The 23947-nt window shown below is 36.1% G+C and overlaps 1 protein-coding gene across 4 annotated transcripts; it reads left to right on the top strand.

Annotated features, from left to right (window-relative positions):
• The first annotated feature begins 234 nt into the window (after positions 1 to 234).
• Positions 235 to 23626, top strand: LOC117403103 (sialomucin core protein 24). 4 transcript variants are annotated; one of them, XM_034005066.3, is made up of 6 exons: positions 240 to 515; positions 5366 to 5452; positions 17807 to 17896; positions 20319 to 20378; positions 20678 to 20746; positions 21271 to 23626. In XM_034005066.3, exons 1-6 carry the CDS (start codon positions 446 to 448, stop codon positions 21435 to 21437), a joined length of 543 nt encoding a protein of 180 aa, XP_033860957.3. In that variant the 5' UTR covers positions 240 to 445; the 3' UTR covers positions 21438 to 23626. The 4 variants fall into 4 exon arrangements, with proteins under 4 accessions (XP_033860959.3, XP_033860958.3, XP_033860957.3 ...); XM_034005065.3 differs by having other exon boundaries at positions 242 to 515; positions 17804 to 17896; XM_034005068.3 differs by lacking the exon at positions 20319 to 20378 and having other exon boundaries at positions 235 to 515.
• Positions 23627 to 23947: the final 321 nt, after the last annotated feature.

The following is a 23947-nucleotide window of genomic DNA, read 5'->3' as shown; positions in this document are numbered from 1 at the left end:
GACCTTGTTGACAGTACAGTTTGTGTGTCTAGGAGATTTATTTGAGAACTGTTTTGACTGCTGTATGTATATTTTAGAATAATTAACCCAGAGCAAAATTAAAATATTGTCTTGCTGTACGTTGATCGGAAACATAGACAAATAAATATAATGACCAGTAACTGTGTTACGCCAACACACCTAACTAACAAAATACGAAAAGGTTTAAACGGGCATATGATACCAAGAGGTTAAACAGTGCAGGCCGGCTGCGACTCAGCAAGCACAACTCTCCTCCTCCCACCGCGATGAGTCAGTGAAAGTGCCACATGACCTGGACAGCAGGAAGTAACGTACAGCGCCACAAAATCAGTTTATAGCAAGAACCAGAAGTTGTATCTTGCTTAAGTTGTGCAGCATTATAGCCCATTTGTTTTTATTTCAACTTCGTTCATATCATCTAAAAATGTATTGGAAACTACTCTTTGCGGCATTAACTCTTACCGTGCTGGGAAGTACAACAGCCGAGGAACCAGGTAAGTTAATTTTAGAAGTGTTGCAACACGAACATTACAAGAGTATCGTATGTCGCACGCTGTATTTCTGCATCGGTCCACTATCTTGGTTTAAAATTAGATTTTGTTTCATCTATTCTATACTTTTTAATTAGTTTAATACAATGTAGTTACGTTATGACTCGACAGAATATTTCACAAGATTTTTGTTGTTGTTGAAAAGGTATTATATTACAAAAATAAATAATAAGAATGCAATGATATTTAAAAAGCAGTCGAATAGTAGATTTCAGTTTGATTAACGTGTACTTTCTCCGTATATGTTGTAGTCGATTACTGATCACTATGGGTCACGTATTAATAAAACACGCAGCAGGCAGTTTGACACCAGAGGACCAGTTACAGTTGAAAACAGCTGGTCGATTCAGCTAAAATGTGGTCATTCCCAGTTTAAACTAAGCAGTCGTGTCTTTGAGATTCGTTCGGAATAACCACAAATTCAAGGGAAAGAGAATATTCTAGCAACATGGTTCTAGCGTTGCCTCCCAAATATATTATTGCTGCTTCAAATAGGCTAATATTCACAGAAACGTTGAAGTGATGGTGTTTACGGTAACAACGTCCAGTTATCAAAGCAGCTAGCTTTATGTATGTATTGATTTATGTAATTTGAAATACCAAAAAGCAACGCCCAGTTTGTTTGGCAGTGTTTTGGTATTTCACATTTTTAAAATACAGGTGGAAAAACAGCTGACTCGACAGCCACGTGTCTGGTCGAAACTAAATTGAAAATACTGTAAGTTAGGGGTTGATAAGTCTGGGATAAAAACAACCTTTGTCTAAATAAAATGTTCTTAAGGAGCAGTGACGGAGTTTGGTGTTCTGGCCTCTGGTGGCGGCCCACATTCATGCCGTCAATCCTTGTGTTTGCATCCTTTTTTGGCTATCGGTAGATTTTGAAAAATGTAATCATCAATTTCTTAAGGTTCCTCTCTTGAATAGTATTTCATTGTTATGTTAAGACGTGGCTTTTACATTAAAGCCATAGTAAAGTACCTGGCTGTAACTTAAATACTGTAGAAGGGTGGTACAGAATCATTAACATTTTCTCACCATTGGAAAACTGTATGAATGCGTTTCATTAGCATATACTTGTCTATGACAGGGCGCTTTAAGTTTAGGCAACACCTCAATCAATTTTAAATCCAGGGCTTAATTCCTTCCTTCCTCCAGTACTTACTGCTAACTCTGTGCTTAAAACTATACAGTTAAATTCAATTACAGTAGCCTATTTGTTACAGGAGAAACGCACTAGCTGAACTGTAGGTTTACTTTGATTACTTTTTTTTAATTACATTCTTGATAATTAAATAAAATGATGGGCGTTGTAGTCTTCAATTATATCTAGGTTCTAATTATATTCAGGGGCGTCATTTCAGAATAATTCAGGGTGTGGTGGAGCCGTGTCTGCATTAACATTCTCTGTTCCAAATAGCATCATGAATGAGAAAAAAAACAGGCAGTAGCTGGGCTTTGTCAACATCGTTCTTCTTTAAAGAAATTATACAAAATGAGTAATGCAAGTATTTTGAAAGCACAGCAGTGGTTTATAGCAAACTAAAACGTCGTTCCACTAAGTCTCATGTCATGGTAATAAAGAACGATATATGATAATTTCTTGTTGAAGTCACGCATAATATAAAAGGCAAGGTTAATTTTGTCATGCTTATTAACTCTAGGTTGAGTTTACCATGGCTAAATAAGATTAAAACCGTATCCACACTGGAGGCGAGCGAATAATTTAGACGTCGCTGCAGTCAAATGAGAGTATCCACACCAGCAGCGAGTGAGGCGAGCGACGTCCCTTTGAGAACAATTTGCTTCGCTAAAATATAACCTGTTTCTATTTTTTTTTTTTTTTTTTTGTCACGCGAATGGAATGAAACTGACCAATCAGAAGCAATGCCAAAACCCTTGACACACGTGAAACATACGCCTCAAAAAACGTCCCTCCTCAAAACAAGTTAATCATAGAATACAAAAAGTTAATTTATGAGGTGCAGCAGTAATTATTATTATATGATTGAAAATTGAACACTGCAAAGACATGTAGAAGAAAGACAGGTAGTGGATTTAGCAACACCGAAACATTTTCTTTCCGATTATGCAAGTTACATAAAAATACGTATTAATAAGCAAAAATAAACCGGACTATACATGCAGACTACATATGCGGAATTGAAATGAAAAATGTGCGCTTTTGCTGGCTTTTAAAAATGACACAAAAGGTCCCGCATTCATGTGACCTAATTTTAAGCTATGGCATTTATTTGGTTTGTTTGTTTTTATGATACATAACATTTTGTTCAGTAAATTGTTCTGTGACATAAATCCTTGACAAGAAGGAGGTCTTTACATATGCATAAAGTGAAGTTTTGTGGAGATTCAGCAAACAAACAAACATGTTATCGAGGTCCTACTATTCTATACGTTGTAAAACAAAGCCAGCAACACGTTTGTGTTCTATGTGACACTTCCCAACATTACCAAACTCATACATAGTCTTGAAGATTATGAGCCATATTTATGAAGCATTTTCTGTCAAGTTCACTGCTGTTTTAAAATGAAAAACTAAATAATAATACAAGGTAAGTGGTGACCTGCACATAACACAGGTTATATTATTATTATTATTATTATTATTATTATTATTATTATTATTATTAACAACAAAATAATAATAAATATAATGTTGCACTTTAAAATACTTAAAGTTAATAAACAAAAAGGATCAAAGAAGGAATTTGTAAAGAAACACAAAAGAGATTGCAGTAAGTTGTATATATAAATGTATAAAAATAAATTAATTTTGTTGAAAATATCAGTTCAATTATACTACTATTGTTTAGCTGTGTGCTGACAGACAGCTGGAGATGTACCTGGCTTCAAATCAGACTACTACGAGTACAACTGTACAATTACTACTAATATATGATAACAATACAACTGTTGGATATATAGGGATGTTCAATAACTCTGATCTATAGATTTTACAAGTCCAACCTTTATTTTACAAAGGAGTTGCCGGAGGTCAGGGTGGTAACCTTTTATCAAAACAAGCCCTGTTTTGTAATGGGCCAGCCCATCTCTAGTATGTCCAATAGGAATGCATGGGCTGGGTCATGTATTTATTTCCAGTCTTTTGGATCGTTTCCAAGTCCTGTCTGGTGTGGATTGAAAACTGAAATTTAAAGAAATGACAAGAATGTAAAATAAAAATAGGGTCAAATTGAAAACCGAAAACGCACAGCACAGCCTTACACATGAGCCTAAATCTCGTTGTCAAAGCTATGGTTCCTTTTCTTCAGAGCATAGATGCATACATAGTTTTACCTGAGCATAAGCAATATTAATAATTTCTTCCACAAGTGAATCCCTCCTTACTGTTTTGCTGTCGTTTTAATTTCTTCTGTTTTCCACCTGCTATGGCAAACATTTTCCTCTGACTCATAGAAACAATAGAATGCAATGTAAACCTGTGATGTCGATCTAATCACTGGAGAACAATGAACTATCAGTCAAAAATGAATGACTGCCCGCCGACGCCTTGAGACGCCTTGAGCGCAAGCAATTACATCGCATAGCAACCGTCGCAACTTCATTCAGGATCCGGTTAGATTAGAAAAGAATGATGTTTAAAAAATGGGTGGGTGGGGGGGGGTCAAAAAGTGGAAGAGATAATGGAGCCTATAGACCTATGAAAAGTCGGGGGGGGGGGCTGCCCTATAGCAAATGACGCCCCTAATATATGTATTATTTTTCCATTGTTAAGATAATTAAATTGCAGTATCAATCCAGTTATTCATGATTTCTCCTCACCTATGATTCTGTGATTTAACCCGAGGACTGGTCACACAAGCAGAGTTTCCTGACAGCCAGAAGACGGAATGTTGCTTTGTAAATCCTGTGGCCACACGAGAGGCGACAGTCCTGCTGTCAGTAAGGTGTAAAACTTCTGGCAACAAAATAATGTAAACCAATTGTTATTCTATATACATAGGGGGAAAAAAATACTAATTTTATTATATACCTTCAAATATAGAAAAAACTAAACAAAATACTAAAGAATTGGCTACAATAATTGTTGCATTGACATTACATGGTACCGGTATTTAATTATTTTGTTTCCCAGGATTAATCACATGACAAGTGTCTCAAGCCTACATATCACATCAAATGATGCTTTCATAGTCAGTATACTGTGATTAAGTTACTGACAAAGCATTCCGAATATGAAATTGTAAGCATTGTTTTACCACTTGACACTACTATCAAGTCTAATTGTCTAGTATTGAGATTGTTGCTGTCATATCATCATCAAAACAGAAATACTGTATCCAAAACACGTTGCTGGGTTGTCGACGGCATGTTGACCAGCGTGGACACACAAGGCAACATGCAGTCAACACGCCTCTTGTTGTCGTCAGCAGTATTTGCTGGTGGGACTTTAAAGACCAAAATTCCAACGTAAAACCCATTGTTGTCTGTGTACATTCATGATTGATGTCTAACTGTAATATAATATTCAACATGGAAAAATAAAATGTATCACTATTGGGTTAAAATGCCAAGCCAATATAAACATACTATGTAAAGCCAATATAAACATACTATGTAAAGCCAATATAAAACCATCCATTGTCTTACCCATTGTTGGCAATCTCAGAACTGGTTTAATTTTGTTGATTTTTTTGTAGAATAAATCAATTAAAAAAAATAGTAATATGCACATTTTATAAAATCAACACTATAGACTGAACCAGTTTTTCAAGTTTTGGTGCATCTCCTTTTAAAAATGAATGTCTTTTCAGGTGCCTGTTCTAATCAGACCAGCTGTGCAGACTGCTCAAAATTCCTCTTAGAGAATCAAACTGCCTGTCAGTGGGTGGTGTGCACAGGTGAGTACTAACAATGGCTGCAGCAGTATGTTATTATGACTATTATACACAGACCCAGTGGTTCACAGGGGTTTTCATATATACAAACATCTCAGTTTGACTAGCAAACTTGTTTAGAATTAGACAGTTAGCCCTTATTCACAAGGTTTAAATAAATTACAAAAAAGAAACCATGTTCATTAAACATTGTTATTAAATAAGCCAGCAAGAGTGTGTTTTATTCATAAAAAACGAACTTGACTTGCAGTACAATAAAACACAAAACAAAATGTCAGCAATGTGGATTGTGTGCTGTAAGGTCCTTGATTTCGTTTCCCAGGCAGTAAACAGTTTAGATATAGATAGGGCTGTGCTTTTCTAACCAGGCTTTCCCTTCCCCCAGCATGTTTGGTTTTTGTGGGTGGGAAAGAGATGATGGCTGCTGGTTAGCACAAAGCTGGAAAATATTTGCACTTCTGTAACAGTTATCTATAAATGTTGTACCGATAGATCTTTTATAGTTATGTATAAAAGATCTATCAACACTTTTCACAGCCACTGAACTAATTAACTAATGCAGTTCACTTCATAATTTCTTGCCGTTCCTTCTGAGTCATTAGTTTGTCAGCTGAAACCAATTGAGAACCAATTGCAAAGTCACTGCATTGTTTTAAAGCTGTTAAGCAGCAGCATGTAGGGTATTTAAAGTATGTTACAGTGTTGCCTGTTTCAATGTATTGGAAGTCCAAACTCTGGTTCTGTGAAGTCATGCATAAAACATTTAGCAAGGAATCAGTCAAGCATTTTTCTTGGTATATATGTTGGTATAATTTATTAGATAATTAACAGTGCAGTGTTACCCCAAAGGGTTTCTGTACTGCCAAGACAAATGCCATACTAATATTGTTAAAATATGTTTTATCCACAGACTTTATGGCTGATTTTACTGACTGTGATTAGCATTATTCTTGTACTGTACTACCGTATTGTACCTTAGCTGCTGATCAGGCTTCGGGAAAGCAGATGATAGTGTTGTGGCAGAATAAATGTCAAGTACATAAAAGATAAACAACAAGAGATGTAAGGCTAATGGGAAATGCTTTTAAAATGCTTTTAAAATATTACATACGTGTAAAGGTGCTGCTCTAAAATGAATAAAGCATTCTGAATTGGCTGTAGCCACCTCACCACGGCTTAATTTAAATGAAGAAGAAAAGTAATACGATAGAGATTTTTCCCATCAGAAGGCACACAGTGGAAATGCTAGTTATAATAAAAAAAAAAATTGCAATTCCATTTTTATTTATTTTTTGTATCCTAGTAACAGTGTGTGATTTATGGTATGTTTTCAGTGCTGTGCCTGATAGTTTTCAGTTGACTGCACACAGTGTGCCGTACACTGTAATTGAAGTCTGTAATAAAAAGTAAACCTTCGGTGCGCTGCCGCCCCAAAATGAATGGGGCGCCAGCGCATGAAGGAGTTTTGAGAGTTAAAGCGAAAGTCACCGCTTGCAAACAACACCTAGATAGATTTAATGTCGTCTTTTTTTTTCAAAACTGTTTACTTACTGCAGTGTACTGAGTTTCTATAATCCTTAAAGATAGCGGCCGAGAGTCACGTACGAGAGAATAAAGTCTCGCGGCACTTAAAATATCCAGCACTACTTTTATTTATTTATTTATTTTAACCAGAACTACTCAGAATGCGGCTCATAGTGCTTTCGTCACTGACATCCACTTCCTTAGAGACTGTTGTAGCGTTTCAGGCATTCTAAATTGGGTGAAAAATACAGTAGCTTGGTGTCTTAAAATATCTCTGCAGGATTTTGCCGTACTGTAAGTTGCAGATATGCGGGAGCACATGCAGGTGTTTTCAAAGACATGCGCGATTCCTGCAATCCCGTGCTGAAATTCAAGCCCTGTAATATGTAGCATATATCTGTTTTGTTGCCATGGGTCATGGATTTGATTATTACTTCTATAGAAATAGTTTTAAACTGTCTTGGTAACTGGAAGATTTGTACACCTTTCCACCAAATTCACATAATGAGCACCTGTTTAGGCATTGTGCAGTCTAGAAACACAATAGGCATTGAGTAAAACACTCGTAGGGATTTGTAACAGGAACACAGTACATTAAAGGGACACTATATAATTACTATACAGCACTTTGTAGGAGGTAAATACCATACATAGGGGGAAAAAAAGGTTTGAATGCCAATGCTTTTGTTTGTTTTTCTTTAACAAAAACAGATTAACCCCATGGACGGCTTTTTAACTACAAAACAAAGAAAGCCATACAGTAAAGGTTAAAAAAAAATCCTGTGTTTTATTTCAGGTAGAAACATAAAGTAGGCAATGTTTTATTTTTATAAAGCAATAACATGACCTTTTTAACTTTCAACACAGTTAAAATAAGTGTGGAAAAAGGGGCATTTTACAATGAAAAACAAAAAACAGAAACTAGAGCTGAAAGAAAACTAAAACATTGATCACTATACAGGTCATTTCTTTTGCAAGTTGGCGTGATATACCTGACCTGTATCATATTACAGACAGAAACGGACCCCGATTGACTCGCTTCCCAAATCTGAAGCAGCATCGGTGGCAACTTAACTAGTATGTAGATATGTTAACGTTTAAGCCTCAGTTTCACATATCAACAGTTCCATTACTGATGTTAGTAATGTTTTCTTGATATCAGTAATAACATTTTTGATATCAACAATTCTATATTATTTTGATATCAAAAATAGAATTATTGATATAAAAAATAGAACTGTTGGTTTAAAAAATATTACCTTTTATTTTGATATTAGAAATACTGGTTCTTGATCTCAGCAATTCATATTTTTTATAGAAAAAATGCATAGTAATTACCAGTCTTTACTTCTTTGCTTGAATAAGCTTGTTTGCGGGTAATTTGAAGGAGTACATTAAGGCATGTTTTTCCTCTATAGAAAGGGTCAGAACAGAAATATCTGTCATTAACATGCAGGTGTTTTCAAAGACATTATATAATAATAATAATAATAATAATAATAATAATAATAATAATAATAATAATAATAATAATGAAAATAAAAATAATAATAATATAAAATAGCTAATCAATTTGCTGCAGTTCCTGTTGTCCAGCAGATTGTAGTTCTCAGGCTCATTGATAGAAGTGCAATTTTTGATGTCAAGAATTCCATTTTTGATATTTAAAATTTGAATTATTTATATTAACAATTCCATTTTTGAAATCAAGAATTGCATTTTTTTATATAAGTAATTGTGTTTCTGTCATTGTATCATTTCGGATGGACATTTTTTCCCTTCAGATACATACATTTGTTTGGATATTTGTCCCAGCACTATTAAGAAGGCTGATACTTTATACTGTTCCATACACCATTTTGAGAAAAAAGCCATTTTAAATTTGTTTTGCTTCCTGAGTTATACTGGAGCTTGAATGTGTTGTTTATAATCTTCAACTGCTCCATCAAGTAGTTACAGTGGCTAAAACTAGTTTGATGTTTGTTTTTCATAAATAAAATACATTAAATAAATAAATAGCTTAGATTTTAAAAAGTAGACACAGTACCACATCTTAAAGAGTAAGTAGCGGTGTTCTGGAAAATATATATTGTTGCACGTCCCCACGTGTTGCTACAACTATTTAAATAACGCACCTGTCATTTTTCTTTACATTGTTAACATCCTGACAAGTTTTTACACTTCTAAGTGTAAAGTCTCTCTCAAAGATCTTGTCGAGATGTCTGTTTAGTGGACTCGGGTTTGTGAGTTCCACGAGATGTCTGTTTAGTGGACTCGGGTTTGTGAGTTCCACGAGATGTCTGTTTAGTGGACTCGGGTTTGTGAGTTCCACGAGATGTCTGTTTAGTGGACTCGGGTTTGTGAGTTCCACGAGATGTCTGTTTAGTGGACTCGGGTTTGTGAGTTCCACGAGATGTCTGTTTAGTGGACTCGGGTTTGTGAGTTCCACGTAAGATTTATAATTGAGTGTTTAAAGTTGGGGATGAACATATGCTAAATATAATACAGTACGTTCCTTTCTCTTCATACAGGATCATCTTCAGTTTCATACAATATTAAAATAAATAAATTCCTTCATGTCAAAGTGAGACTACTTTGAGGGGGAAAAAAAGTGTTAATGCGGTAATAAATAGGTATATTGCATGCCTGTGCTTTTAAATACAATTATCAAACCATTTGATTTATTTATTTATATATTAATGTTGTATGAAACTGAAGACAGTCCTGCATGAAGAGAAATAAGACGTACTGTATTGTATTTTGTATGTTCCGCAACTTGAAACACTCAATTGTAAATCTTACGGAAAACTATTTAAAAAAAAAAACAAAAAAAACAAAAACAAAGAAACAACTGTGTACAATTCTACCCATAGACCATATTTTGTTTTCATCCCTTCATGCATTTGAGCCATATGGGACTTTCCAACAGGGTTATTGACACCTTGCAAAATGCCAGAGCATTATCTATCAGGACATTGTTCCTCGCTGTAGGCTAAATGTAGTGCTTGGTGCACTCATGAAGCCTCCATCTGAGCCCCTGTATTCAGCAGAGCTGAAATTTTTATCATTTTAAAGCGGCTTTCTTGCTCGCTGTCACCTCCACAAAGCGGGTGAGGGAGATGCAGGCATTTTCTATTGCGAAAGCCTGCTTAATTTCTACAGAGGCCAGGACAGGTTATTATGCTCCATACCAATCCTGCCTTTATGCCAAAGACTATCTTGGTATTTCACGTCAACCAGGCTGTGGAATTGGAGGCTTTCCATCCACCACCTTTCCAGTCTGACCGAGAGCAACAGCTCCATACGCTCTGCCCAGTTTGGGCCCTGGCGTGCTACGTTGACGTTGGAGGCAGTCCGAACAATTTTTTGTCTGCTATGGGGTGAAGTCCCATGGTCAAGCCCTGTCTAAGCAGCGGCTGTCTACGTGGATAGCAGACACAGTCAGGACTGCCTATGAGCTGGTGAACTTGCCCCCTTCAGAAAAGCTCACTGCCCATTCCACCAGGGGCACGGCAACTTTGTGGGTTTTATTCCAGGGTGAATCAGTCAAGGACATATACAATGCGGCGGTGGGGGCTACTCCCCATACCTTTACTAGGTTATACAGGCTGAATGTCGTGGATCCTCAAAACCCTGGTTTTGGAACTAGAGTGTTAAGTGCGGCTTCTCCATCAACCTTTACAACACAGGCATAGAGGTGAGTTTCTCCCTCAGTTTTTTCACCCTAGCTACTTGTTACTGGGGTTCGTCTTGTAGCATTCCAGTCATTCAGCAATCTTGCCCTTGCAACGGCTTTGGTACGCTCACCCATACAGTAATGGTTACATTTCGTACTTGAAAGGGAACGTTAGGTTATTATCATAACCCTGGTTCCATGTAATAGAAATGTAACCATTAGGCTTTAAGGTCGCTGCGTCCATAATTGCAGGAGGCGTGAAGGAAAAATGACGTTGAGATCTGTGAGCGCAGTCCTTTTGTGCCCTCGGGGGCGGGCCATGACTGCGTCACAGGCTCAGAGAGCAGCTTTGACTTATCATATTCAGGATTCGGGTCTTTAGGAGGTTTATACCCATACAGTAATGGTTACATTTCTATTTTAGGGAACCAGGGTTATGATAATAGTATTTTTTATCCCCTGCTGGATTTGTATTTGAGACCTTGAAACAAAGAAAATTGCCTGGTGGAGATACCACATTGAATGTGGAGGGAAGAAAATCAACGCTGTTTAAAAGGTACAAAAAGTGTGTGCACTGGGTGTTTTACATTCTCAGTACAGTAATTGCATTGAATAGTTTGGGGTTTACACTATTCAATGTGCATTAAACTAGAATAAAAGGGCTTCAGGACCTAGACTTCTGTTATATTGCTAGTGACCCCACATACTGTACTGTACCAGTTTTGCAAAACTGTTATCACTACTGGGTCCTACCTTGTAAAAATGATTAACGATCTAACTGAAGCCACTGTGGAAAAGTTTTTTCCAAAGCAATCCTCTCAAGCAATTTCTCACTGCAGTATAACAGATTTTTCCAGTCAAAGACTTTTAGTTCTAAGGTCATAGAAGTGGTTGGGAACACTCTGACTGGCATCTTTGCAGTAAGTAACGAGGGGGGCTGTTACATTCTCCAGCTTTTACATTTTGTTGCATTTTTTTTCTGAAAATAAAATACCATTTACTTGAGTAAAAAGATAGGAAAATTAGCACGATTCATTTTGCAAAAGTAAATAAATATTAAAAAAATATGATGCTGATTGGTGCTTGATAAAGTAAAAGAACAAAACAACCACTTTAAGCTTTCAGTTGTTTTTAGATATGGTGTGAAAAGCTGTATCTGCTTTTTCATTTAATTGAATAAGGCACTAGGCTTGTCATTATTATTATTATTATTATTATTATTATTATTATTAATATTATTATTATTATTATTATTATTATTATTATTATTATTATTATTATTATTATTTATTTCTTAGCAGACGCCCTTATCTAGGGCGACTTACAGTCATAAACAAATACATTTCAAGAATCACAGTACAAGTATTAATACAATTAAGAGCAAGATAAAATACAATGACTTCAGTTCTAGTAAGTACAAGTATATTACAAAATACGAATCAATATCGGAGCAGATAACAGTGTCAGTGATAGTTACATCAGGATACGATTAAATGCAAAATACTACAGATTGAATAACACTTGTGGCAGATTACAGTACAGTACTCTGAAAAGTACAGGAGTAAGTGCAGTAAAATAGGGAGCAGATAAGTGCAAGTAAAGTAGTGTCCAGAGGGAAAAGAGGAGTTCTACAGGTGCTGTCTGAAGAGGTGAGTCTTGAAGAGGCGCTGGAAGATGGTCAGGGACTGACATCTGTAGGAAGGTCATTCCACCACTGCGGGGCGAGGGTGGAGAAGGAGCGGGCTTTGGAGGCAGGGGAGCGTCGAGTGCTTTTTAAAAAAAAGCATTTCAGTTGTTTTGTCATTTACCCTTTTTTAGGTACAGTATTAGATTTTTTTAGTTACTCTGTAATCCAGCACACTGTCTTATCCAGCACAATTTTTTTGCTACCAAACAACGCTGGATTGGACAGGTTTTACTCTACTTGGGGAAATATGCATGTGAGAAATATGAATCTATAGACTGACAATTGTAAAAGACTTGGCAAGCAGAGAAAATCTTAATAGCTTTAGCTGAAATGTTTTATTTTTCCTTGAACAGTAAGTGGTGTTTGAATAAAACTTTCTGTGGCACAACTGGTTACTAAGCAACTTCAATCTATATTAGACATTACATAAAGTAAACATTCAGTTAGTCAATTAATTATATGCTGGTCAGCATAAACATCGGGGTTTAAAGTCTGTGGAGTGTTAATTGGATTGTTAAAGCACTGTTTAATAATGCGTAGTGTGTGAGGACACAGATTATTCTGGGGTAAATAGAATACCAGATAGGTGGTACATATTGCATTAACTCATGAAGGAAAATCGGTGAGTGCTTCGATATTTATGTACAATTGTGTTGCTCTGTAACAGCTGTAAAACGGCATACTGGTTATCACTTGAAGATTATTGCGTATAAACGTGGGAACATTTTTATAATAGGCTCTTATGCTGGTGATGTTCGACTGCCATAGGCCAAGGCATAAGGTCTGTGCATTCATATTTAATTAATTCTATATATTACAAAATCCTGTCATGGAAGAGCAGTACTGCCTGCTTTTCCTGGAAAAGAAAAACCTGTATACTGCAAAAAAGGTTTTTAAGAGAACATTGCTGCTAATGGGGAAAACAGACGTACGTGCAGCAAGTCATTTGTGCCTAGGTTAAATAATTGACATGGTTTAAGGGATCCAGTAGGTCACAATAGGATTGATCGAGAATAAATGTAATGAATAAGTGTAATCTGCAGGCAGATATTTGAGAAAACAATTTTGTGATTGTGTTCATGCGTTAAATATCACAGCAAGGTGTAACATTATTTCTGCATACCACGCATACTGGAGTGCATTTGCTGATGTACAATCTATTTTAATTGTTCGGAGATGTGATTTGGAGCAGAAAGCATATCTTGCAACAAGTTTTTTTTTTTTGTATTAATACTGTTGAGGGAGCTCTTCATATTTTAAATGGTGAGCTAGTCTTTGTTTGGACACAAGAGTAGCGCATACAGTACTGTGTGGTGCAGGAATTTAATACCATGTAAAAGTGCTTAAAGGGCAGGGCTTGCTTTGATAATCCCAACCTCAAACGCAGAATTTTATGTTTGTGCTTTTGAAAGCATTTATTTATTTATTTATTTATTGATTGATTGATTGCATTTATATAGCGGTTTTCATACAAAGGTATCGCAAAGCACCGTACAGTATTTACACAACACAATACATTTGTATAGAGGTCCCCAGGCATGTCACACACACAACTGCTACATATTAAATAGTATATTTAAATAAAAGTGTATAAAAATAAATTATGCTAAAAAGCAGCAATTTAAAAGTTACATTAAAACCCACTAAGATAAGAAAGCCGTTTTTATTAAAGTATGTTTTCAGTCTTGAATTCAGCGGTCCCAGCTTCCCTGATGAAAGAAGAAGGGCATTCCATAATTTAAGAGCTCTGCAAGAAAAAGCTCTTCCTCCCGTGTTAATTTTGTTGACCCTAGGAATAACCAGTAACCCTGCATTCTGTGATCTAAGAGTGCGAGGTGGATGATACAGGGTCAGTGTCAGTATTTAGGGCTTAAACAGGGGTAATATGTTCACTTTTCCTGGTTTTAGTCAGAATTCTAGCAGCGGTATTCTGAATAAGCTGTAAGCGAGACACCACACCTTTTTGGGGATACAGTGTAATGCTTGGCTCAAGTAAGAAAAGTGCTCAAACAGGAAAAACAAGTGGAACAGGTCTCCAACTAAAATGGTTGCCAGTACGACTAAGAATTATTTGGAAACTTTTGTTTGTTTGTTTTAGGTTAGACGCCATTGGGGGGTGGGTAATGTTGAAATAGCAAGCAAACTGGAATCTGAAATAACAGCTGTCTGATTTATGGCCACCTGGTTCCGATTTCATTTTTGCAATGTCATGATTGGTGCTTTTATTTGGGTCTACTCCTCCCTCATCCACCTGCTTGTTCTTCAGCAAATTAACAGGGCAGGCCATTTAATGTGGTGTATGTCTTGTTTGTTTGAAGCTACAGTGCTCATCGAGATGAAACATAAAAGGCCAGGGAACAAGAGTGGGCACAGATCCAGTACAGTATCTGGAGCTATTATTAGAGAGTTTAATCAAACCTTGATGCGTAGTTGTATTCATGACTTGTAACAAGAACACCTTGTCATGCATATCCAACATTAAAGCTGTATTATCTATTTAGAAGTGGACAAAACAATCTAGTCAACCAGTTTTTGGAGCTTGTGGTTCGTAAACAGAAATAAACATAAACAGCATGCAAATAAAAACAATCTATACGGATGTGCTCTCTGTATTCAGTACCCTCCTCTAAGAGCCATTACAGATCTCTTTTGTGTACTCAGTGTTGTCAGTGTTGTTAGCTGGCATGCTAATATAAAAGATGGTCGTTGACCAGTCAACCTAACCATTGTTGTAGCATGAGTTTTATTTTCCTATCCTACCTTGTAGGTGCCCCCTCTTTGCAAACTATATATGGAAAAAATGATTTCCTACAGTTTTCAGGGATAGCTGGTGCAAGAAAGGCACTGTAGAGCAATTTGGCAGACAGTAACAATAAACCACGGGCAAGAGGATGGCACAGCATCATTTGCACAGCAGATTTACTGCGATGCTATAAAACAGCCAAAAAACTGTACTTTAGTCTGCTCTGTTCAGATGCCCTATAATGGTGATATGTACCTCAACAGTACATTAACACAGTTCATATTTTGAATCTGAGACAAAACATCATAGAACAGTAGAGTTAAAATAAAAACACCATAACGACCATTTTGTGGTTGCATATTTTATTATTTATTAATTAATACTACTTTAGTAATTTGTTAATACATTTAAATTCAGAAGCAAAGTCCACATTTTGTTGGCCCCATTGCTGGCCTTAATTTGCTTCATGTTTTACAGTACTAAATGTATCTGATTTTAAATCTACCTGCAAACTCTTGAATTGGTATGTTTAGTAGACTTGTAACGATAATAATCGAATTATTTATCGATTGGGACCACACAATAAATCGATAATATTTTAATGAAATCGAATATTCCACAAGATTAAAAACTTGTCTTGTATATATTAACTTACTGTCAAGAGCACAATCTGTGTTGTTGCTTCTAAAAGTCACTGAGAATATGCATCTGTGAACAAATACAGGATGATGATGCAGAGATCAAGAGTAACCTGCTTTGTTAATGTATTTTATACATATTATTCTGTTTTAAATCAGTCCCAACTGTAGCCGTCTGTCTTGAGCGAAACTAATATTTAACATTACTACGTTGTCACATGCCGCTGTTTCAGAAAAAGATTTTTCATTTTTATTTTTTTTACCTTTTCGTTTTGAAGCAATGCACTATCCGCAACCTTTTTCGTTTTTGATTGCTGTCTGAGTCTAAATGCCGCAGGATCGTAGCTCGACATATATGATCCAATGAAACATTGCAGGTTGTACAAAATAGTTTGCCACCAGCAGAATGCAAAATTATTGTACACGATCGGCTGCAGTAATTATTGTAGATTTTCCTGTCCAGTTTTCTTGAAATTAAAACCAGTTTATAATCACATCAGGAACCTGGACCGATACACATAACTTAATTGGATTTAAGTGCAGGGTAAAAGTACACAAAATAGACAGTTTTCACGGTGAAGAATGAATTTCACGGTCCATGTGACGTTTTTTTTTCACGGCTCTGAAATAGGTAGGGCCTTAGTAATGTACTGTATAAGCGAAACGCTTCTCTTAGCACTCCAGTATGTGACGCATTTTTTGGTTGCGACGTGGTATGTAGATTGATTTGGCCTATACGTGTATGAAAGAGATTTTATACATATTCAAGTATGGAGACGCAAAATAAAATGATCAACCGGAGTTGTCGCTGTCGAAAGTTCCGTTGCAGGAAAGGGTAGGCTACCTCGAATGTAGTATTTGGGGGAAAAATGACGATATAGTTGTATTCACTGAAGATAATGCAAATCTATGTGGCTATGCAAAGTCATGCAAAGTTTTGATTAAAATATGACAGCAAAAAGTGAAATGCATCTCTGCAGCCGTGGCACACTGGAAGGGACTGCTGCTTTCAATAGCAGAAGCTGGGCCACGCAATTCAGAAATTGTAACCAAGAGATATTGAATTATGTCCATATGAATAGACCATAATGTTAATGTAGTTTTCAAACCTTTTTTTTTTTTTCTCATTTGGACAGTGGGGTTGATTTTTTTTTTCTTCTTAATTTACTGTTATGTTTACACTGGAAATTTGTCAGATTTTACACAAAACAAGGCAAAGGCTAGTGATTGCAGGAATATGAAAATTGGAGAGGGCTATATTTAAATGCCAATGTATTTATCAAACATGTCTTAAAACATCAGGATTTGTTTGAATTCGTTTTTTATACCATGCTCTATAAAAAGAGGACTTATTGTTCCTTTAAACTGTTACTGTGAAGTTGTTGTTTTTTTTTTAAAAAAATTTTAAGCATTTTAACTCGATAATGATAACTAATCGTTGCTGGAATTTGCGCGATAATCAATGTCAACGTCAGGGTTCGATTTACAGCTGCTGTTAGAATTGTTTTTACTTGTTACAGTTTTTCAGCTATAGCCTATTATGAATAGTAAGTTGTTCAGTTTGCTTTTTGCGCTGGAGAGCTTTTATAGAAGTGACACCTGCACTATTCCTGCAGTGTAACCTCTGATAAGAAGAGACATATAAACAGTGTAATAAAAAGGCTGAGAATGGGGCTTACTGCTGTATTTGTTTTTATCTGGCTCAGCACAGTCTTCCAGAATGCACTGCTTCAGAGGGCTGCCGTTTTGACTATTCAGGGCAAGCTGGTCCTTTGCTAGTCAAATTGACTTGCAGCTGGGAAGAAAAGCATTGAAATGGGAAGCTGACTTGGGAGCTCCACTGAGCACCTCTAGGTTCACAGATTCTTATTTTTAATAGGATATCTGTAAAGAGCACATGTTACAAAAAAAAACACCACAAACAATGGAAATGACAATAAACTGACAGTATGATAATCTTGGGGTACATGGAGCTTCTAACACTCTATATACTAATTCTATATACATTTAATTTATAAATAAATACATTTAAATTACCGGTATATATTTTTTCTTTTAATCCGGATGACTTTTTTTTTTTTTATAGCAGGAAACAGCTCCTCATTTACAAGCCACTGTTTGAATAAAACTGAAGCCCTCGGCACAAATTGCACAACTGTCAACGCAACTTCTTGTACAGGTAAGTCCGCAATATGTTCTCGTTCACTTTTAAAATCACTGAGTTGTGTATGAATGAGTGTGAGTATGCTGTAGCAGCTGGCTTGAAATATGTCTGCCTATTAACTTCAGAAGAAAGCTACATCCCATGCTTTTAAATACTGGAGTGATGGGAGCACACTGTATTTCTTCATTGAGGCGTTTGCTTGGGTGTCAGAGGGGTGTTGTGTAGTAAGCACTCTGATCAGGTTGACTAGTTAGAACATCTCTCTAATTGAATCTTAGGCTATGCCCGCACTACATAACCGATCTCGAGAACCGTACTTGAAACCGTTCTAATTAATCCAGCTCAAAGCGCCCACACTGAAGTACCGTTTCATGTTTAGTCGGGCGTAATTCATACAAACACTATTAAAATAATTTGGTTACTAGCAGCACAATGGACAGTGGGACTTACTTTGATAGTATCCCACCATGCATTGTATTTTATGTTTAAAATTTGTGTTATGCCCCATATTAAGAGGTGCATGTTGCAAAAAACAAGATCTTTTGGGGGGAAAAAGTAAATGCAAACACACACATATAAATGTGTATATATAAGTAGGGCTTTAAGTTTTCAGGTTTAATTTTTGATCACATGATGTCCTTTAAACTAATTTGGAGCCAATTTCTCTTTCTTAATAAAATTCAGAAAAAGCTGTTAATTACAAAACAATGTCACTTGTTTTTGCCTTCATATCTTGACTGAACCTTAATCTGCTTTTATTTCAAACAGAGCTGACAAATTGCATGAATTACTTTTAACTCTCATTTCATTCTTGAAGTCGCCTAATTTAATGCTGTGCTTTTGTTATTTTCCCAGTAGTTTAACAGACATGTCCTGATGGATTTTCTTTTCAGGATAACAGACCCAATAAGGAGTTTACACTTCAGGCGCCAGTTCAGTTCTATTTGCAATGTCCATGCGCCAAACATATCAAAGAGCATTTTAGGACATTGAAGGTTAACAAAAAATGTATTACAGCGTCCACACTTGTGACAAACCGCACTCCCTGATGCAATCTAAATTAGAAGCGGACCTGAGGTGGTCTTGAGTACAGTAGTAAACACTCTGCAGTGTAGATGCTAACTGTATTTAGCACTTTTAAGCTGGTTTATGATTTAAATGCATAGTGTGGACAGGGCCTTAGATTTGGACCACTCAAGACTAACTATAGCCTGTCATCTGGATTCAGTTTAAATCCAGTGAGATGTTAACAAGGTCCTGATAACCATGTGAATATTTAATAACCTGCCTCTTAAGCAGGGGTGTTAAGGATTTGATCCGCTAGTATCCCACCAGGATAGACCACCCTTGGACTTTATTATAGCATTGGATTTCATCAGCTACCTATTTAAAAAAACAATTCCTGAGGGGTTTCCTAGTGCTGTAAAATGCTCTCATATATATATGAGTGCCTATAAAGTCTACAACCCCCTTAAACTTTTTTCACATTTTGTTGTGTCAGTGCCTCAGAGTTTCATGCATTTAAATGAGGATTTTTTTCCACTTATCTACACACCATACTCCACACTGTTAAGGGGGGAAAAAAAATTTATTGAGAAAAAAATTATATATTAAAAATACAAAACTGAGTTAATACTTGGTGGAAGCATTCAGCGACAGGAAGCAAACCACAGTTCGCAGGATATCAGCACCCCTGTCATAGACGTGAGGAGGACTTGCATGGACACAGTTAGTGATGAACCTAATGATCCTTGTGAACCCGGTCAGACAAACCAGCATAAGAGAGAAAAGAACCTCAACGGGCACAAACCTGGAGTTAAATGGCCAAGAGCTTGTGAGAAAACTGTATGGGACACAGTAAACACAGATCTCTGGAGAAGAGCAGAACAAAGTCAGAAGGAGGGACTCAATCTTTTACAAAGGGTCATAAAAGCATCTAAGTTTGAGCTGGAGAGATATTTGGAGGAAACACATACAGATTCAAAAAAGCAGGAGCCTATGTCAATTCCTTCAGACATCCCACCTATCAATCCACCAGAATACCAAATGGAGGACTGTGCACCTAAGTGGAAAGAAGTAGAGCAAGCTGTGAAAAAAGCAAGGGCTTCATCATCACCAACTGTACTGCTGAACCTTGTAGTCTTCAATATTAGCATCACAAGGGTATCCATGTATTATAAAAAATAATAGATGGGCCTCTTCAGTGAGTTACAGGAAAACAATTCCATCTCGGGTTTCTGTGCCAGTTTATAAATTACTCGACCTTTGGTCTCATAATTTTATGACATCAGAGAAACCCTAGATGGAATTATTTTCCTGTAAATCAATGAAGCCCAGCTATTATATATATATATATATATATATATATATACACACACCACTAATTATTGTTGTTCATGTGTTTCTTAGATAAGAATTTTTTTTTTTTTTCCTTCAGTCAATTCAACCACTGTTGGTCCACCGACTACAACCAACTCCACTACTGTAGTAACGTCAGGTAATGAATTAGGGTTAGGAGTTCTGTTAGTCCTGGTTCACCAGTTCAGACCCTTTTAAAAAACACCTTGTGCTGCTGTTTTACAGATAAAACATTTTTGAATTTATGGAGCTACTTTTTTATTGAATGTTATATATGTTATTTGACTAGTATAATAATTGGCAGAAGAATTTGTTAGTAAAATGTAATCTAATTTACTATTAATATTATTATTATTATTATTATTATTATTATTATTATTATTATTATTATTATTTATTTATTTGTTTATTTTATTTTATTTTATTTTTTAATCACAGTTCCTTTTAACACGACCACCACTGCTGTGACTCCAACCACCCCACACAATGCCACCCTTCCAACTACAGGCAAGTACTGCTTTCACCCATAACCACAGAACACCCAATCTTAACATATGTACAGCTATGGCCAAAAGTTTAGCATCACTCTATAGAATTAACTAATTTTAATTTTGAAACCTGCTGAATAATGTTACGTTAACGTATTGAATTACATACCACTTTGTAGTTTTCCATGTGCTTAACGAAAAACTGACAAAAATGGAATAACTTGACATTTCAAACTCTAACGTGAAATACCGTACTACTGTTGTGGCTTCCAGCAGACTTTTGCGATATCATTTTGTAGTTTCTTTGATGTTAAATAAAATATCAATTATGTTCATATAGTTTTTATTTTTATTACATCTCAACCCTAAAATTCTAGGTGATGCAAAACGTTTGGCCATAGCTGCAGAAATACTAAAAGAAATTAGTTTCTGACAAGAAACATGCTTTACTACTGAACCGTTCAGTTGGTTTAGGAAACTGTGACTGCTGCTGCTATGGAGTGGAAGCATTTTGTGATTGACATATTTTTTTCTTCATCGCAGCCCAAACCAACTCAACAGTGCTCCCCACCACAGCCCCCCCTAAGAAGTCCAGCTTTGATGCAGCCAGCTTTATTGGAGGCATCGTGCTGGTGCTGGGCCTGCAGGCTGTCATCTTCTTCCTCTACAAGTTCTGCAAATCCAAGGATAGCAACTACGACAACCTCTAAGAGCCCAGCTCATCCAGCGGTGTGGCAGTCGCTGTGTGCACTGCTGCCTAATGTCAACCACACCCCCTCCTTCCAAACAGTGTTTGCTGCAGAAAGCAAACAGCCTCTTTAGTATGTGGTGAATGCGTTGTTCTTGCGGTTGGTCACACAGTGTAATCTCCGGTGTGCCACAGGTAACTAGCTCATGCTATGTGTGATGTTTCTACGTGGCCGTTCAGAGAGTTCAATTTTAGGTTTTTCTGTGCTAAGGTTTATTTTGTGGTTGGCTGCCTACTCCTATTACTTAAGGTTTTACATATTTTTTAAGAACACTCTTTATTTTTTGTGTTTTATTATTAGATGAAAACTTTTTTTTTAATTAAAGGAACATTCTAATTGTTAACTTTCAAGGAGATGCAAAGTTACATTTGTTTAGGCATTTAAAATTGTCGGTAAACGAAACATCTCTGGTTTTAATTTAAGATGATCTCAAAATGAGCAATACTATATTTTCCCTACCACCTTAAAACAAATAATCATTAAACCACAATACTGCATTTGATTTTGCTTTTCATGTATGTTAACCAAAAATGGTTATTTGGTTTAATAAACTGGGTGATTTAACTTATCTTGCTGATTCAGGGGGGAAAGTGCATGCCTTTTAAAAAAAAAAAAAAAAATAAAAACAGCTGTACTGTTGGCGATCATCCCAGATTTAATGTTAACTAAACAACATGGAAAACCAAAAATAGAGAGAATTGCCAGTCAGGCTAGTGAAGCCCTGTGTGTTGACGTTGACAATCTAGCGATGTGGTTAGTTACTATTACAGTATGTACTGCCAGCTGATCTGATTTCTTTATTTTTCTTTAAATATCTAGATTGTATTTCTGCCCTTGGTCTCCGCACAACAAAAGGGAATACATTTCCCCAGTTTAGCCACACTTGGCCAGATTAATCAAGGTCTTTCATCTAGTGCAATCCTGCACCAAAATACAAAATAACTTGTTAATGTTACAAAACCAGTAACCAGCAACTCATGAGGTTCATTTAATAACTGAAAATGTTAATATTGTGACCTAATTAAGTTTTATATTCCCTTTACCAAATAAAGTTATACAGACACCAATTTGGCATAAAGATCTTCATAAACCTGATAATTCTTTTTTTTGTTCAGTTTTTTGTTTTAAAGACAATCACAGTTTATGTAAGAGTTCAGTAATATTTAATACCCTCATGTGCAGTTCTTCGTAAATGTACGGAACACTTTAGTTTCCCCTGTTTTTCTTTGAAACCTGAAATAATGCAAACTAAATGAAGATAAGTTTCATTGTGGTGGAGAAACAAAAAACTGCTGCATGTTTGGCATTTGAAAAGTGAATGTTGAACAGAATGTGTTCATTTGCACTGTTTTGCAAACAATGGCTCAGGTTCTGTGCACGTATATATGAAAATTTAGCAAAAATGATTTTATAAAAAAGAAAAGTTAGATTAATGATACTACATGCTGGTCAAGCATTAGATTGCACTGGGTGGGTTGTGCATTATTCTTTTTTGTTATCACTTTGTATTGTAGTCAAAAAATTGCCACCAAAATTCCTGAGTGCTTTACAAGTAATGCCATGCTGATTTAGTTGCCAAAGTATGATGATGATTTGTACAAAATCTAATAAATATGACTATAAATAAATGTATGACCCTCTTTCTGCCAATACTGATATAAGTGTGTAGCATTTCATAACACTGATTACAAACGTTGTTTGCAAATCATTGTACTTGTGTTGGTCTCCACTGTCTATTACAGTTAGATACTTTTAGAAATGAAAACTAAATGACTGCAATAAAGATCATGCCCAAAGAAGTATTTATGGTCTTTTCATGTGTGGCACATATGAAGTAGGGAGATATTTTAGCCTACATTTAGCTTACTTTTGCATGCCTTGAACCTATAATATGAATGTTTTTGTTTTATGGTCCAGGCGCTGGATTTGTACAAATGGTGGTATTTGATGTGAGTGCCTAGCACATCCATGTTACAGAATGCCACCACTGAGCTGGCAAATTACAAACTCCCAGTCATAATGCCTTGTTTCAATAAGCCACTGCCTGTACATAACTGATCTGGTTACAGCATTGCTACAGATGTTTAACATAGATGGAGGTCTTGCTCTTAACTTTGACGACATGACAACAATAAACTACTTTAAAGGTGGTGGTGTTTTTTCTTTTGCAGTACTTATTTCCAGCACCTGATTACATTTCTGTCATGGTTTGAACCCTGGTTAGCTATGCTACTTTTGCATATGCAGTTGGTTTTACAACTTTGCTACAAAGCAAATGGGGGATCATAGTACTGTTGTTTGAAGACAATGTAACTTCCCTTGCATTTACTTTTCTGAACATGCTGTAATACAAGAAACATACTTATTTTGCACAGCTAGATACATTATTCGGTTTCAATAACATTGCTACACAACGGGCTCTGAGTGTCTGAGTATCTTGGGGATTCAAATAAGGATGCAAACGCTTGGTT

This window comes from Acipenser ruthenus, chromosome 5 (assembly GCF_902713425.1).
Source record: "Acipenser ruthenus chromosome 5, fAciRut3.2 maternal haplotype, whole genome shotgun sequence".
In the NCBI taxonomy this organism is placed as follows: domain Eukaryota; kingdom Metazoa; phylum Chordata; class Actinopteri; order Acipenseriformes; family Acipenseridae; genus Acipenser; species Acipenser ruthenus.
Note: the sequence above shows the minus strand (reverse complement) of the source record. Positions and strands in the feature narration are given on the sequence as shown.

What these genes read in the sequence shown, in the direction of transcription:
- LOC117403103 (XM_034005065.3), top strand. Translation starts at nt 446, where the DNA reads ATGTATTGGAAACTACTCTTTGCGGCATTAACTCTTACCGTGCTGGGA. An exon ending in CACTACTGTAGTAACGTCAG is followed by an intron (nt 20,379 to 20,677) that starts GTAATGAATTAG and finishes TTTTAATCACAG; the next exon opens with TTCCTTTTAACACGACCACC. An exon ending in TGCCACCCTTCCAACTACAG is followed by an intron (nt 20,747 to 21,270) that starts GCAAGTACTGCT and finishes TCTTCATCGCAG; the next exon opens with CCCAAACCAACTCAACAGTG.